The sequence below is a fragment of the Branchiostoma floridae genome, chromosome 7, assembly GCF_000003815.2.
Source record: "Branchiostoma floridae strain S238N-H82 chromosome 7, Bfl_VNyyK, whole genome shotgun sequence".
Taxonomy (NCBI): Eukaryota; Metazoa; Chordata; class Leptocardii; order Amphioxiformes; family Branchiostomatidae; genus Branchiostoma; species Branchiostoma floridae.
Window position 1 is genome coordinate 8,050,079 of NC_049985.1, and position 17,278 is coordinate 8,067,356.

The 17,278-nt window shown below is 40.8% G+C and overlaps 3 protein-coding genes across 3 annotated transcripts in view; 2 read left to right on the forward strand and 1 right to left on the reverse strand.

Moving 5' to 3' along the window:
- Positions 1 to 1,599, forward strand: part of LOC118419413 (membrane-associated progesterone receptor component 1-like) — a 4,976-nt gene extending 3,377 nt beyond the window's left edge. Inside the window, exon 3 of the mRNA XM_035825781.1 lies at positions 1,592 to 1,599. Within this exon, the coding sequence (XP_035681674.1) occupies positions 1,592 to 1,599 (8 nt within the window). The remainder of the gene's footprint in view (positions 1 to 1,591) is intronic.
- LOC118419067 (A-kinase anchor protein 17A-like) lies at positions 1,404 to 6,535 on the reverse strand. The gene is made up of 6 exons (XM_035825336.1): positions 6,353 to 6,535; positions 5,275 to 5,513; positions 4,152 to 4,689; positions 3,508 to 3,656; positions 2,772 to 3,012; positions 1,404 to 2,207 (listed from the first exon to the last, which is right to left on the reverse strand). The coding sequence occupies exons 2-6, from the start codon at positions 5,505 to 5,507 to the stop codon at positions 1,917 to 1,919; spliced, it is 1,452 nt and encodes a 483-aa protein (XP_035681229.1). The 5' UTR covers positions 5,508 to 5,513; positions 6,353 to 6,535; the 3' UTR covers positions 1,404 to 1,916.
- LOC118419066 (arginine--tRNA ligase, cytoplasmic-like) lies at positions 6,526 to 14,898 on the forward strand. Its single transcript, XM_035825335.1, has 15 exons — positions 6,526 to 6,641; positions 7,173 to 7,301; positions 7,668 to 7,856; positions 8,207 to 8,296; positions 8,548 to 8,789; positions 9,183 to 9,303; positions 9,736 to 9,865; positions 10,597 to 10,704; positions 11,146 to 11,324; positions 11,617 to 11,726; positions 11,899 to 12,004; positions 12,449 to 12,562; positions 12,824 to 12,882; positions 13,365 to 13,612; positions 14,098 to 14,898. Exons 1-15 carry the CDS (start codon positions 6,588 to 6,590, stop codon positions 14,205 to 14,207), a joined length of 1,989 nt encoding a protein of 662 aa, XP_035681228.1. The 5' UTR covers positions 6,526 to 6,587; the 3' UTR covers positions 14,208 to 14,898.
- Positions 14,899 to 17,278: the final 2,380 nt, after the last annotated feature.

Below are 17,278 nucleotides of genomic sequence, written 5' to 3' on the forward strand. Positions count from 1 at the left end.
TCATATCTCTGAAATAGGAGAGATTCATGTATGCAGGATTCGAAATGCCCAAATGTGCCACGCAACCAAGTTTTGTTTGGTGGGCCTTCTTTGCAAACTGAACTAAAAATTATATATTTTTCGTACATGTTTGAACTTGAGTGCACAGTTGGTCTCGGTTATAGTAGGAAACCTATGATCAATTGAGAAATTATGACTGGTTGTAACTTCAAGCTCATTTCATGTACCTGTACTGATATTTGGGCCTTGGAACTGGGGCAACCTGAAATTATGATGGGCAACCTAGCTTGTGCTAGTGTTGCGAAGTGGGCAACCTGATCTTAAAAAAGTATTTCGAACCCTGTATGTGTGTTGGTACTATTGTGTATATTTGACATTTGTAACTGTAGCCACCTTTTGATCAAAGCCGTGAGAAGAGCAGCACAAATAGTCCCCAACTGTTATGGATACGTCAATGAAGGTTAGACATACAGGTAGTAAGATACGCCATGTACACGTTATGCAAGCAACTGGATGTATCTGGATATGATCATATCCAGTTGCTTGAGTAACTGCTACTTGATGTGTCATGTCTGATGTTAAAACATTTTAGACATGTCTTTTGTTTAAACATGTTGCAAGGTTGTCTCCATAAGCAGAGACCAAGTGATTTTTGCTAAAAAAATTACTCATAGCAGGGGATATTTTCTGATCATATCTGTCTACAGAATTCAGTTGTCTTGAAACACTTTTTGTACACATTCAAATATCCTTAGTATGATAGTCCCATCCAACTTGTAATATCTAAGCAATGTTAACATTTGGGGAGTAATCAAGTCGTGTACATGGCTTACTTGGTTCACTTGTAGGTACAGAATTATAGAGGACGCTGTTGAATGACATTTGGCATGTCGTTCCCAGCAATCACCATATCTTTTCAGATTTCCTGATACTTTTGAATGAAGTGTAAAAAAATGTTTCCCCAAGAGTTGCGACTTACATAGATGTATTCTGTACAGAATGTTTGACAAGTGTTTAAAGTATACAATTGTTGTCCCACATATGTTACGATGAATATCAAGAATTAGAAGTTACAGAATTACAGTAGGAATTTCTGATGCTTTGTGTCACACCATGATTTAGTCTTCTCACAGCAATTGCGAAAAGGAATTGTGACATTTTAAGGTATGATTACAATCCAATCAGTATAGAATGCTACAATATATTCATGGTCATTGTAGGAAAATGGACATTTTACAGTCAACGTTCTTATGATGGTTTGGTCCATGTTGTTCAGAGGGTTGTAAACTGAATTGAATGTATTCCTGTAATAATAAATTGTTTTGCTTGGTAAATTTGCAGTCTTCCTGTCTTTATGGTTGTAGAAATGTTGTATTAGAAATGAATCAAGCTGGACAAAAGCATGACACTCACAAATACAAAAACAAGATTTATTGAATGGAAAATTGTCAGTATTATGACATCTTGATGGTTCAACAAGGTATTTGTTAAAAGTGCTTCATAATGTAAAAGTGTTTCATAATGTAAAAGAACAACTAAACAAACTAAACATAGAAACTTCTTAAACTTAAACATTTTATCATTACTTCAGCTGCCTAACAAATCTTTGTAGTTGCCAAGCTTGATACATACAGTTCTCCTTGACACAAAGTGCCTATACTGACTACCTAACAATAATGGCCAATAAATGCAACAAAACATTTTACAAAAGATGTTCTTTGTAGCCTTTCTCTGTGACTAAAAACAAAGTAAAATAACTGCCGAGTAGCTTTATCTGCTGGAAAATGAAACAAGACTGGCTTTACATGTATGTTGGGTACATGTCAACAGCCATGGTTTCAGGCAGAGTACTGCCAACATAAACAAGGTGCCGAGTATCCTAAGAGGTAGGATGTAATGGTGTTACCAGTGCCGGGTTAAGTGTGTGGCATTACCACTGCCGACTTCAGCTTTTGTCCCGATATCTTTTGTCTCAGTTCCTCTCTGTGCTGTTCTTCCTCTCTGTCTTTTCTCTTCTTCAGCCCTCGTACCAGTTTTTCTCTCAACTGTTCCTCTTTCTTTTGCAGTTCTTTCTGCTTTCGTTCCTCTTCTTTTCTCTTCTTCAGTTCTTCCTCTTCCTTTTTTCTCCTCTCGATGGCGAGCTGCCGGAGACGTTCCTGCTCGAGCTCCTGTTCTAGTCTCTGGACCTCCTGCTGCTGTTTCACCCCCTGTGGAATAACACACTTGGTTTCAACCACCTGTTTCACTTCAGCACTTGTTCTTGCACCTTTGGAACAAGACAATGGCATAGAAGGTAAATTACTTTCACATAAATCATGCTACCATAGTACAGCATCCACAAATTCCCAACCAGTTTTAAACAATCAACAATTGGTTTGTATTTTTGGTATCAATTTGTGCCAAAGTTCTATATGGCAGTATATTTCTATGAAAAGATAACAAATCAGAATGGTGAAATAATTTGAAAAAAAAAAAAGAAGAGAAGAAACATCTTTTCAATTCATTTCCTTATTCAAACAGATGATGATGATTCCAACAGCAACTTTACAGTGGACATAACAATGGTGGGAGGACCCAATCTTCATAACCCCCCACACCATTTCAGATTAACACTGACAGCAGCAGCACCTTAGCTCTCTTGAAGAGTTCCGTCAGCAGTCTGATGGACTCCAGACAAATGTCCTTATTCAAACAGCAAATTAACAGTGGACATAACAGTGGTGAAAGGACCCAATCTTTATAACCCCCCACACCATTGACATCAGTAGTACCTTAGCTCTCTTGAAGAGTTCCGTCAGCAGTCTGATGGACTCCAGCTTCCTCTGAGCGATGAGGATCCTCCTCTCCTCTTGGGCTATCTTCTCCTGGAGCTGCCGCTGCTCCTCCTGACGTTTCTTCTCAAGCTTCTTCTCACGCCGTTTCTCCTCTCGGTACTTCATGCGCTCCTCCCGTCTTCTCAGCTTCTCTTCCCTTTTCCTTTCTCTTTCCCTCTCCTCATCTTCCTTTTTCTTCCTACATGTATGTTGGAAAATAAAAATGACCCACAAGAAATACATGATACTCAAACAAATCTCTTCCGATGGTGAGGCTTGTAACCCTCGAGAAATGTCAAACTTTTAGTGTCAGAACTGTCTCCAACTGGATCTCTTTACCAGATACAGTAGTTGCAGCTGATAGTATTAAGCAGTTCAAGCCTAGGCTAGATAAACACATGAGAGTCACTTGAAGAGTGAAGGACACGACACAACAGACAGACGCCTACTCTCCTGTATGCAGCATTAAGGTACTGTAAATGCAGAGACTTTCAAGATGATTTAATGTTCGCAGTTTTCACGGCGACTGCTTCACCACGAATTTAAAACCACCGCAAACATTTTTCCATAGCAGAAAGAGACTACAGTGCATGGCACTACAGTGAAATGAAAACCACAGCAAAAAGTCCATTTTTCCGCTACCACGAAATTAAATCTTTGCATACTTAAATACATTTACAGTATGATAGCTCACCTTTCCTCCTCCTTCTTGCGCTCCTCTTCTTCTCTTTCCTTACGTTTCTGCTCCTCCCGCTGATGCTCCAGCTCCTGGAGTTTCGCCCGCTCCAGTCTGCGCTTTCTGATGGCCTTGTCGCTCAGGTGGCCACTTTTGTCAAAATCCACCTGCAGGGGAGAGAATGTGTACATGTGATGGTCAGAAGAGCCAGTAATGGTCACAGGACATCTGACAAAAAAGTTATACAGTCAACCATGGTCCGGCAACCACCTGGCACACCCAACCATCTCCAGTCACAAGCTACAGACCCGTACATTTCTATAAAGTTAACCTAACCCTGTCCTGAGCAACCACATTTCCTCATGATCAGCAACCTATTATCCTTAGCCCTTTGATTCGTCACTGAATCCAGCTTTGACTATCTGCAACATTGATTGAGCCAGTGACTGCACCAATGCCATCACCAAATTGCAGTTACCAGGCAATGGAGGTCATGTGTGTAAGAAGGATAACAAAGTGTGTGGCCTAACCAGCATGAACCCAATGGACACAGCTGCCTGTAAAAGCGGTGTGAAGACCAACCAAAAACTACATGTGTCAGGGATCCCTGCAGCAGTATAATCAAATACTGAATCCTACTTCTGCTGTGACCTGCCACCTACCTTGAAGTTAGCTGTAGCAGCCTTGCCGTCATCACCTTTGTACATGAGTTTCATTCCTTTCAGGTGCTCCATACAGTTCACAAAGCCGATGTACTCCTTAAACTGCACATATGCCTCAAAAGTCAAACTTGTTCCTAATGAAGAGAAGGAGGAAAAGGTGTTGAAGTTTCCCGTCTTGTTCTCCTGTCTGTACGGGTCCAACATCGGAATGTCCACGCGACGGACTTCCCCAAATGTTGCGAATACTTTCTTGAGGACGTTTTCGCTGGCTTTGTCGCTGTCCTTAGATGCGGTGAACCACTTGCAGGGCAGACCTTCGAAGTGAACGGTGTCTGGCCTCTCTCCCGCGACAGTCTCGTTCATGAACTTGGCGTCCCTGAAATGAGAGTCCCACTCGTGGCGCGTGGGGAAGACCACCTTGGCTTCAGCTGCCCGGACCTTCAGCATCTCAGAGAAACCGCTCAGCTTGATAGTTTTACCGTCCAATCTGGCCACCATGGTCTTCAGGAGGGACTTGGCCTCAGCTTCTCCTTCAAACCTGTGGGGAGACACAGCATTATCAAAAATTAGTTTGATTGGACATGTAGGTTGGAGAGATGGGGAGGGGGGATCGTGTAATATTGATTTTACTGTTATAATGTTTACCTTCATGGGAATCATATTATCATATCAATCCTTTTATCCAAACAGGTAAGGCCAATGACCTAGACCAGATGCTGTCGCCATAGTTACTGGTAATGTAGCAGATGCTCTGTGGTGTTCAATTACATCAAAATGTGGCAAGTGACAGTAGATAGATGTAGGAGGGGATCACCATATATGAATGGTTACCATATAAACACAGCAGTAGTTTGTTAGACTAGACCACATGAGGGTGAACAATATGTATCTGCATACAAATGTTACCTTTGGAGTTTTTTGTTTTTCTTCTGGACACATTTTGAGGTGAATTAGAACTGAGTCTCCACTTATTGATCGGGGTCACCTGATCATGACTGGTTGCAATTCCCCGGTACTCCACCTAATGGAGTTGTACCCTGTATTTACCACACCAAAAAATTGACGACAACACGTGGTCTGAGAAAATCTGCTCTGATAAATATATCCATGGTATCATTGGTACCTGATGAACTCCAGTGTGCTCTTGACGACCTTGAGCAGTGAGAAGGCGTCAGGTTTGACCATGGCCTTGATGCGCTCCATCACCTCCCAGTTGGAGATGGACTTGCCGGGGGTCTTCAGCTGGGGCAGCGACACGCTCACGTTCAGGCGCGCGATGGGCTTCAGCCACAGGCCCTGCTGGGGGTACAGTTCTACGGCCTCCGTGGTGTCCGAACATGGTGTGGAGGCGGCCATGTTGAGCTGTGGACAACATGCATGGCAATATACTAGTATGTTTCAGTTGTGAGTCATTTGTAGGTTGGTGCAAGATTACCATGATAATCTTTACCTTGAATCTTTACCTTGAACCACAGCCAGTTAATACCCTATTGAAATAAAAACAATCAATCATATCCTGATAATTTTCAGGTTGGAATATGATTTGCTATATAAACAAGGCATGGTTTTTATATGATGCACAGACAAGGCAAGAATTTTGGGAAAAGGAAACTTGACCAATGTCTACTCTTCTTGCTACGGCCGCGTGGCGCGTTGGCACACCCGATCCCTCGATCTCGGAAGTTAAGCAACGCGCGGTCCGGACAGTGCTTGGATGGGAGACCAACCAAGGACGTCCGGATTGCTGTAGCCTCACGAAGCTTTCCACGAAATCGTCTTCCGGGAGGGACGTAAAACGGGGGTCCCGTGCTTCACGTTAAACAGCCTCATTACTCAACACATTGGGTACCTGCCTATGGCACTGGCTGCAAATACACCCGATATTATTATTATTATTATTATTATACCTTACTCGGTTATCTACTCTGTAAAATTATTTTTTTTTCTTTCAAGTCAACATTATAATAGCTCTGACCAAGGACAAATTAATAAATTGATGTCCTTGCTCTTACCCAACAAAGATATGTATTTGTAATCTTCAAAGATTGAACCAAACTGATACCACAAACATCCTCTCTGTAGTCTTTACCTTCAAATCGTATTAAGACCGATCGTCATTTTCACCATTCTTCTAACTTTGCAAGGCCCAAAATCAAGGAAGTTGAGGTTTGCAAAATTGAGTCTTTCTATCGTATCCTTACCTTCGTCAGTGTCCTAGCTTGCGTGGTCGGTATATATATACTACATGTAACGTTTTCCAGCTGCCATTTCTACGGGAATGGAGGTAACTTCTACATAAAACCAGTCAGAAATGTGTCCCAATCTGCCCCCATTGAAGAGTAGGCAGCCATGTTGGTAAATACCTGATCCCGAACCCAGGGCATCGTGCCGCAGCACTTTGGGTACGAGACGCGGTCAAAGGTTATCTGCGGCAAAATGGCGGACACAGACGGGAAAATCGCCGAGTTCACCGCTAAAGTAGAAAAACAGGTGGGTTAGAGTTGACGTATTTCACAGCAGCTTGCTGAACATGTAGATAACACTTATAGGCATGCAAGTAACAGTTTAAGTTCAAGTCTGACTATGAAATTCAGTTGCAAAGCGACCGGAAAGAGGAGGAGTGGGAGGGGGGCTTCTGCCAGGGAGTATGTTGCAACACGTGTAAGGTTTGTGAAATACTGTACTTGGGATTGATATACAACTGTAGTCACCCAAGTTTTCTCTTCGTAGCTTGACGTAATGGCATTGGCATTTTTTTAGAATACTAATCTAATGGCAAATTTATGCTGTTTTAGAAAGTTAAGTCACAATGTTTGTGGCTTCTTTGATTTATGACTTGATTGCCTTGAAATGTTGAATGCTACTTAAAGCGGCATGTGTTCAGATGTTTTTCAATTGTAGTTTGACAAGAAGGTAAATCGCAGGTGTTTTCCCTTCCTATATCTGCTTAGAGATTAATAACAAATAACAACTCTGCTCCAAGCTAATTTGTATTACTGCACTGCAAATGTCTTATTCTAGGAGGCAGAAGTTGCTGCCCTGAAATCCCAGCTGGCACAGATCAGGAGGGACCAGGAGAACAATGCCCAGCTGGAGAAACTGTACACCGAGAACGCCAAACTCAAGTACCAGGCCAACCAGCTGAAGAGAGTAAGTTCAAGTTCAATTTGTCAGGTCTCATTTCAAAGTGATAAAATGACAATGTTATCTCTTAAGGTTTCATTTTTATGTCTTTCTAGAGTAGAGTAGAGTAGAGAAGAGACTAGAGTAGAGTAGAGTTGTTGTTTTTTTGGTTAGGTAGTACCATGTGGTGGAGTAGAGTAAAGCAGAGAAGAGTTTTTTGGATAGTTAGTAGCATGTATTAGAAGAGTACAGTTGACTTGTAGAGTAGATGTCTTCGGTTTGGTAGGAATTTTTTTCTGGTTCTTGGTTCCATCTGTAGTGGGATAAGTTACATTTATGTCTGTCATAATCTACTCATCAAATACATGTATATCACACCCTCTTTTGTTTCAGAGTTTGGCAGAAGAACAGAGTAGGAAGCCTGCTCACATGTTGAACATCCAGCGTCAGTTGGTGGACATCTTCAGCCTGTCCATCCACAAGGCCTTCCCCACCCTGGCCGACCCCCCAGTCATGGTCACTCTCAGCACGCAGGAGAAGTTTGGAGACTACCAGTGTAACAGTGCCATGAGCATCGGCCAGGTCATTATAGTACACATACATTAACAGAAAAATAGGTCATAATGATACATTTAGGTCACTTCATTATCCAAAGTTTTCTTAGAACCAAGGAAATGATTTGTTATAGAATGACATTACTAGTAGGTGACTTTTAAGATGAGAAAGGATGAAAGCCATAGTACCTATAGCTACAGTCAAGACTTACTACACTTACTAGTATTAAGGTGAGGTGTTTTGACTAAACCAGATATAGGTGTACATTTGTATTTTCTTTACACCTTATGTGGCATAGTTTGGTATTGATGAAACTCCATGACAGCAAACCTGATTGTTGCAACATCCCATTGATTAATCTTTTTCATCTGTTACAGTTGCTGAAGGCCCAGGGGAAAAAGGCCGTTCCACGTGAGATCGCCCAGGCTATTGTCTCCAATCTGCCAGAAAGTGGTATCGTTGAAAAGGTGAAAATTGCATCATGCAGACAGTCCACATGTATATTCTAATGTGCAGTTCACTGTTGATAGTTAGTCTTGATAAGCTTTTATAAGAATCTATCATGTTAGCTTGAGGCTGTTCCTTATTTATTTTCAGTTACTGATACTGAAAAAATGAGCCAAGTTTACGTCCAGTAATACTACTTCTTCCCCTAGACTGTCACAAATGACAAATCAAACTACGCTATGTTTGTTACTTGCGTTTGTGTATACTCTAGGTAGAGATTGCTGGTCCAGGCTTCATCAACATCCACGTCCGCAAGTCCTTCGTCTCTTCTATCCTTTCCACGGCGCTACGAGAAGGCGTCAAACCTCCGCCGGTCGACAGGAAACTGAGGGTCGTCATTGATTACTCTTCACCCAACATTGCGAAGGAAATGCACGTGGGACATCTCCGCTCCACCATAATCGGGGACAGCTTTGCTAGGCTCATGAAGTTTGTTGGGCACGATGTTCTTGGGTAGGTTTGAACATTTTTAGAATGTACTTTAGTCAGAGCTTTTGCTAATTTGTTTGTCTTAATCTGAGGCAATAATTTTAAGGTGTAATGTTAAAATGGCCACTGGAACGTGTTCTTTCTGCTTAAGTATTATGAAGAGAAGTATGGTGTTGTTAACTGTTACACCTGTGGTGTTTGTTGAAACGTTTTGACATTCTGGACTTTTTTTTTTTACAAAGTTGTTTCCTTTGTGGGAATGGGAAAGGGGTTGAATATCAGTTCTGATATCCTGTGCAGTCAGGCCTGGTTGGGCAACAATCTGGCCGTCATCCACCTGAAGGTAAAAGAAACTGATGAAGAAAGATGCAGATTTTCCACTATGTTGTGTGAAAGTTTTCCTGTTCCCACCTCAAGGCTGAACCATGTGGGGGACTGGGGGACCCAGTTTGGCATGCTGATTGCCCACCTTCAGGACAAGTTCCCTAACTATGTGTCAGTCTCACCACCCATCGGTGACCTGCAGGCCTTCTATAAGGTACTCCTCATTGTAATCTCCTTCACAACACAGTGCTCAAGATTTGTCCTATTTTTGCTGAAGTTTTTTGATACTAAGCTGACAGAGACAAAGATTTGTTGTGTACGTACTATGCCAAAGATTGAAATCAATACACTGTTGAAATTAATGTTGTGACTTGCCTTAAGTTTAAGAAGTTATGACAGTGACACATGATACTTTTAGGTTTAATGTCTGGGTGACAGGTTTTGTTTTATTACTTATCATAGCTTTCATGACAATAACTCAAAATGAATGTACTGAAAAAATACTGTTTAGATCTTTGATTACATTGTTAAAACATCATTGATGTGAAATAAGCTACAAATAGAATTAGTTTCAACTTGGCTATTAATAAGAAAAATTAAAGTGTGAGATTTTCTTGAAACATTTTGTGTTTCTTGTTTGCCTCAGGAGTCGAAGGTTCGGTTTGATAATGATGAGGAGTTTAAGAAGCGTGCGTACTCCTGTGTGGTGAAGCTTCAGAGTCGAGAACCAGACATTATCAAGGCCTGGAACCTCATCTGTGACGTCTCCAGGAATGGTAAACACCCACTTCCATTTCAGTTACATGTAGAGTATAATTTCTTACCACCAAGCACAGTAGGGGCATCTTCTCTGGTTAGTTTTAAAGAACGCTTATAGATAGATGTGCAAAGGTTAGGTGTGACGGGTCGTTCTGTATAATATAGCCAGCTGCTGCCACGGTGCGTGCCTGCGAAGCTGGTGTGTTACGCCGAAGGGCGGTTATTCCGGCTATATAGATACAGATACAGATACTGTCTCTCTCAAGCATTTATTTTCACAAACTTTTCTAGCTGACTTATATTAGCCTGGGTACCATTCAATTTACTAAGAAACAATTAGGGAAGGGATTGCAGGTGCCCCAACAGTAAGTCAGATGGTACACAGGCTATGACTGACTTCCCTACCCTTAACTGTTAGATCTTGTTTGTTCCATGAAGCTCTATTTAACAAGTAGAGCGTTCCCCTTGCAGTCAGTAGGTTGCGAGTCATACCAGAGACTTTAAAAATGGTACATACTTCTTTCTCTGCTTAGCACTCAGTATTTGGGAAAGAGTATGGTACATGTAGTTGAACATACAGACCACTGCCAATGGACTAACCCCCTCGGTAGTAATTGCACAAATATATGTGGCCCAGGGTTACAGAAATGGAGATGGGCACCGCCCGATGTACCATCTGGTACGGGAAGGACTTTATCTATTAACTGGACATACTAGTAAGTCTTATGTTTGACCTTATAATCCACAGAGTTCCAGAAGGTGTACAACCAGCTGGACATCCGTGACTTGTTGGAGCGAGGAGAGTCCTTCTACCAGGACAGGATGGTGCAGGTCGTCAAGGAACTGGAGGAAAAAGGTACCATTGATAGAGTTATTCATGTAAGGATCATAATCACCTTCATTATCAAGGACCACAATAGTGTAAAGAATTCATCATCATCATCATCATCGGTCAACGTGATCACACATGTTCGCACATGTTTACACACAACGGGGTTATACCGCCCCTTACGGGGTGACATACCCTTTCGCTGGCTAATTACAAGACGGGGATGCGCCAGGTGTCCCGTGAAGAATTATGAGATAATGTCCTTGAATGTTGAAAAGTTATAATGAGATAATCCTCATGACATGAGTGCTATATTATAGAATGCCCATGTACCTAATGTCTTGGTGGGTCCACCTTTAAGAAGAGATGTTGTGGCAAAAAAGAGAAGGAGCATGTGACATATGTATATGATACCCACCTAGTTGTTTTGTAACTTATATCAGATCATGGCATTCTGTTGTACCCCAGGCCTCCTGAAGGAAGAGGAGGGTCGTAAGGTCCTGTTCACAGACGCCTCGTCCGTTCCCCTGACCATCGTGAAGTCGGATGGTGGGTACACGTACGACACGTCGGACATGGCCGCCATCAGGCAGCGCCTGGAGGAGGAGCGTGGGGACTGGCTTATCTACGTGGTGGATTCAGGACAGGTTAGACTTATAGACTCGATAGGACTTGTGATGTAAACTGTATCTCTGTTATATACTTTGACCCTTACCTCTTGCCTCGTGGCCTCAATGAAAAGCAGCCTGCAGGCTGATTTGAGCTTTTATGAGTAAACAAAGGTACAAACAAAACAAAAAACAAACAAAGGTCAGTACAGACACAGATGGACTCAGGACCCCCCCATGTTTAGACACCCCTATGCTCCAACACCCTTATGTTCTGACATGATTACATACATGATCTTAGTTAAGTTAAAGGATTGTCTCAATTTTCCAGGGTCTGCACTTCCAGTGCATTTTTGCAGCAGCTAAGGCAGCAGGCTGGTATGATGCAAAGAGAAAGAGGGTGGACCACACTCCATTTGGGGTAGTCCTTGGAGAGGACAAGTAAGTTCTTACGTGGAAGAGATAAAAGTTGAGATTTTTTTCTTTCTTTCATCACATTCAGTTACTTAGATCAGACAGTGCAAGCACTTGTTGGTTCCAGTTAGTTAACATAGTTGAATGAAATGATAACTTTTGCATTACCTTCTAAATTGGTTGTTGCATTTATCAACAGGAAAAAGTTTAAGACCAGGTCTGGAGAAACTGTTAGGTTGAGCGACCTGTTGGGTGAAGGTCTGCGAAGGTCCTTGGAGAAGCTTAAGGAAAAGGAAAGGGACAAGGTACCAAAAAACTTACACCGCTGCTGGAAACTTATTGTATTGTGGACAAGAAATGTGTTTCTAAAGTATATTAAGTAAAGAAGAAGTTGTGTTCAATCTATAGTTATCTCTGTACTGATTACATTTAATTTTGTATGCTGGCAAATTCTGTATAAAAGTCATGACTAACATTTATGACACTCTGAATAACTGGAATAGCAAACCTATGTTGTTTATTCTTAAGATGATTTTTTGCTTGTTGTCAAGACAAGGCTGTGTGAAATTTGCAGTATTCCATTATAAAGTTCCTACATTTCAGTATCATAAGGAAGTGAGAAGTCAAATTCACTTAGAATACGATTCTTGTGTTGGTTGACATTGTATATATTTCATGTATCTTTTGTTTGACCTGTACTTAATCCAGTGGGTATGTATGTACAATAAAGGTCATTAATTATCTGTCAGGAACTGACTCCGGAGCAGCTGGAAGCGGCACAGAAAGCCGTGGCGTACGGCTGCATCAAGTACGCCGACCTTTCACACAGCAGGACCAACGACTACGTCTTCTCCTTTGACAGGGTTCGTACCATTGTAATTCTCATACCTGATCTGTATCAACACTTAGTAAAAAACTGAAAGAAAAGAACTGTGTTGTCAGAATAGTTATTTAGTAAATTGCTTAAGCACACAATTTTTGCAACCTAGTATGAGACAAACTAAGTGCTTTGAATGACTAACAAAACCTGATCATGGCATCACGTTGTATTTGTGTATTTTCTAAAGACCTGAAGTGCTGTATTCTTAGTTTAAACAATTGTGATATTTGTTTGTTGTGCTCAGATGCTGGACGACCGAGGCAACACAGCCGCCTACCTCCTCTATGCCTACACCAGGATCAGGTGGGCCACTCTTCTTACAGCCATCCTGTGTAGTCTGAAAGTTTGTGATACTTGGCTCTTGCACTGCAGTACACAACATACCTATTCTGTAATCTGGCCATTCTTGCAGGTTCCAGTTGTGTTCCTGTTCTTTTTGCAAACTGCATCATTTGGATTTGAATTTTGACACAATTTTTTGGGGGGAACTTTTTTATTTATGATTAGCCCAGGCTTCTCTCAGGGTCTTGCTGCATACAGATTCACTGATGGCTACTGCTTTACCACAACTTAACATATAGTATTCACAATGCTTTATGTTGGGATATATGGAAGTACAATGTCTCTTTCTGCCAGGGGGTGCCATCACATGCAAAAAAGGTCGGACCACTTTTTCGGCCCCCTAACCAGACTGGACAGCTTTGTCCACCATCCAGATAGAACAACTCTTTCTGACAACCCTATAAGAATGCCAGTCTGTAAACAGTGTATTATGCTATCATTAGGTCCATTGCTCGACTGGCTAATGTAGACGAGAGCTCCCTGAAGAAGGCAGCCCAGACTACGGAAGTGTCCCTGGACCATCCCAAGGAGTGGAAGCTGGCCAAGTGTCTGGTGCGGTTCCCTGAGATCATCAGTAAGATCCTGGAGGACCTGTACATGCACACCTTGTGTGAGTTCATGTATGAGCTGTCCACCACCTTCACTGAGTTCTATGACGTCTGCTACTGTGTGGAGAAGGACAGGAAAACAGGTATGGACAACTGCTACCTCGGAACGGTTGGCTATTCCTTCTTTGATTTGATAGGAAGAATATTGTTGTATTTGAATGTAGTGAAAGTTGTCAAGTGTTTTGCACGTACAAGTACATGAAAGAGCCTGGAGGGCAATCTATTCTCATTGAAATTTAGGAACCGTTTTTTTAAAACTCAAAAGCGCTACAGTGAAACCTGTACAAGTGACAACCCGGCCAATGTGGTAATTTTGGGTGGTCCCTTCTATGATTTTCCCATTGACACGATCTGTAAGAATCCTGCCTGTAGTGACAACCTGTACACATATACCAGATTTTGTTATTCTGCTGAGTTGTGTTGTAGGCCGTTTTGACTGTATTTCCCATGTTTTGGGGGGAAGGTACTGCCTCCCAACATTCACATAGTTTTGGAGGTGCAGTCCTTTTATACCACTGTACAACTCATTTGTGTCCTACATTTGTGACTGTTTCCTGTGCTGTTCCAGGTGAGGTGATAAAGGTGAACATGGGTCGTCTGCTGCTGTGTGAAGTCACAGCCTCCATCCTGGCCACCTGTTTCTCCATCCTGGGCATCACACCAGTCAACAGGATGTAGTCATATAACCTACCACCAACAGCTTGTGTTGTGCAGACAGACTGTAATCATAACCTACGTGTATCATCAATGGCTCGTGTTGTGCACAGACAGGATGTAGTCATATCCCACCACCAATTGTTCATGTAGTTGGAGACCATTGACAACACACTTTGAATGTCACATACAAGATACAACTGCATACATATTCTGACTATACTGTTGAATCATATCAATTTTTACATGCAAAGATGTATACATAAAGAACTTTGAATAAATGAGGTATCCATACATACTAGCTGCCACTACATGTACATTAATATATCGGGAACCTCAGAGGATTTACACAACAGTCTGCAGTTTTACCGTACATGTATGTAACAACTTTGCTGAGCACAAAAGTTTGTTTCCAATCCTGTTCACGTCAATCCAGTGTACCTACAATATACATGCCTTACAGTGTGTGCAAAATCTAGACATCTGATTTTGTATACATAAAGGCTACAGACCTGCAAATGTGTATAAGCTACACTGATAATGTGTGTAGGTTTATTATTGATACCAAACATCATATGAAACTGTACTGGACAAGACTATTGTCTGAATATATAAGATCCCACATGACTAAAGCTGAAGGAATATGGACTGATTAATATGTTATGTTTGTAACATTAGATAACAAACTTCAGGTAAAAGAATTAGATATGCCACAGAAAGGTAAGACAAAGCTTAAAATATAAAATCATCTTCTTGATGAAGAGTACTTGTCTTTTTCTGTGTGTGTTATTAGAGTCAATTCCACATTACCAAGAGGGTGTTTCTTGCCTTTTGTTCCAACATTTTGGAAATCTTTATAACATTCTAATTGTGATAAGTAACTGTTTAGAACTGTTTATAACATCATTGTGATGTTCTAAATACTTTCTACAGTATTCAAACATGTTAGAAATATTTCTAACATCAAAGTCATTATTTCTGATAGTTTCTAAACTGTTCCAACATAGATTCATCATTTGTGATCACATGTTCGAACATTGAAACAATATGATGAAACTGGGTCAGTGGGCTGGGAAGAGGGCAATTCACACATCCCTGCCAAGTACAGGAAATTGTGTCTGACTCCTTCTCACAAGAGTCACCAGTGTCTACTAAAGAAAATCTAAAAATACGAGACCCAAACAAAAGGCCCAGCTTAGCAGCTTGGTTTATGGGGGTAATAGAAGTTTTTATGGAGGAAAAAAATGACACAAATTGTTGGAACATGTGATCAGATGTGCTGCATTTGTGCAGCTGTACCATAGAATACAAAAGCACTTAGATGTGGCTAGATTGTTCCATGTAGAGAGATATCGTACCAGTAGTTTGCAACCTATGTAGGTAGATCCAAACTTTCATGTTAATGGCCGGAAACAATTTGAACTTGATTGACTGCAAACTCTTAAACTGTGATCAATCAGGATTATAACCCTGTTGTTTAAGAAGCCCCCGTGAATCGAAATAACCCAAAAACACATAGATGTTTCTAAATTGTTCCAAATAAAGAGATATTTGTACCATTACTTTCCAACATATGTAGGTAGGTTCAAACTTTCATTTTTAATTGTTTGAACAATTTTGAACTTTATTGACTGAAATCTTCTTTTACTTAGATTAGTTCAAACTTATGACAAATATTATTTTAAAATCCTCTCGGTGACTCGGAATTGACTCTATATGTGTGGAATATTTACAAGTAACAAAGTCATGAGGATGTCACTTTTTCCCATTAAACAATAACCAAGAGTTTAGCTTCTCATGCAAGTTGTTCTGGGAATACTAGTCTCAAATGAACACATTTATGATTAGAACTTATGATTTTCGTGTAGGTTTTGAGGACGCAGTGAAGCGGTTATGTGAACACTTAGAGTACTTAGGAAAGCCTAGAACTTCTCCGTACCATACACCACAAATAAAGAAACAACCTGTGGGAGTTTTTAAAAATGTTTTAATTATTTTTTGGTTGCTACAGAAACAAAATATGCATAAAACTACTGAATTAGCCAGGAAATGAACAAAGTTCTAAAGGTAACCATCTATAAATTGATAAAGAATTCATGAGATCAAATGTTGATATTGGCCTGAATTTCTTAAACTTAACCATAGACAACTGAGTCTCCATGTTGAACATTACATCCTCTGTTGTTAACAAACGTTCCCAAACAAAATTTTCCTGTCATAATGAAGAACACAAATTTTGAAAGAAAAAGATTATACTCTCAACTAACACATCAACATATACAAGCACCTATTTTCACCAACATTCTCTGCCATACCACAGATATGCTTACGATCAACAACTAAATCATACATAGAACAAGTTTAATAATATAGATACAATCCCACTACTGTTATTTTACTCCACTACACGCTAACAATCCAAGTCAGATCAGGTCAAGATCTGCGGGTAGATATCGTTTTGTAATTACAATTTAATGTACAACTTTTTTTCTCATTTTTTTTCTTTTTCATGGCATGTACACACGGATATATTTCACAGTCACCGTACCAGAGTGTTAACCTGGTATCCAGTCTCATGTGACTTTGGTAAGCTTTGCAACGATGGTGCCGGGATCAAAGCTGTAGAAGGCTGGATGCCAAGGAACCACATCAGTTACGGAAGACAATACATCTACTGATGACAGATTCCACGTGTGGTGGTTCACGGTCTTACGACTATTTGGCAACAACTTGTCAGTACAAATATCGTGTCCAGATTTGAATACTCGGTAGATAATTCATGCGTAGACTTTTAGAGTATAAGTATTTGCTATGTTTTACAGACCAGAGAGCATATCATTTCAGTCACGGGAGGCACTGTATTACATTTTTGCATGGTAATAATGGATAACAAGTATGCAACTATAGTACATTGTTGATCTTGTAACACAGCTTGCTATACACCAGCGCATAGGCGTATGGTCACTACCCTTATATCACTAACAAACATGTGGTTAACGTCTCACTGTTACACATGTACCCAATACCACTGTTCTTTGAACTGTAGAAAATGCACAAGTATTTGGCTGTCATTCTTAAATTAGCAGGATTACTTA

What these genes read in the sequence shown, in the direction of transcription:
- LOC118419066 (XM_035825335.1), top strand. Translation starts at nt 6,588, where the DNA reads ATGGCGGACACAGACGGGAAAATCGCCGAGTTCACCGCTAAAGTAGAA. An exon ending in AAAGTGGTATCGTTGAAAAG is followed by an intron (nt 8,297 to 8,547) that starts GTGAAAATTGCA and finishes TGTATACTCTAG; the next exon opens with GTAGAGATTGCTGGTCCAGG. An exon ending in CAAGGAACTGGAGGAAAAAG is followed by an intron (nt 10,705 to 11,145) that starts GTACCATTGATA and finishes GTTGTACCCCAG; the next exon opens with GCCTCCTGAAGGAAGAGGAG.
- LOC118419067 (XM_035825336.1), bottom strand. Translation starts at nt 5,507, where the DNA reads ATGGCCGCCTCCACACCATGTTCGGACACCACGGAGGCCGTAGAACTG. An exon ending in AGCACACTGGAGTTCATCAG is followed by an intron (nt 4,690 to 5,274) that starts GTACCAATGATA and finishes GTCTCCCCACAG; the next exon opens with GTTTGAAGGAGAAGCTGAGG. An exon ending in CGCAAGAAGGAGGAGGAAAG is followed by an intron (nt 3,013 to 3,507) that starts GTGAGCTATCAT and finishes ACATACATGTAG; the next exon opens with GAAGAAAAAGGAAGATGAGG.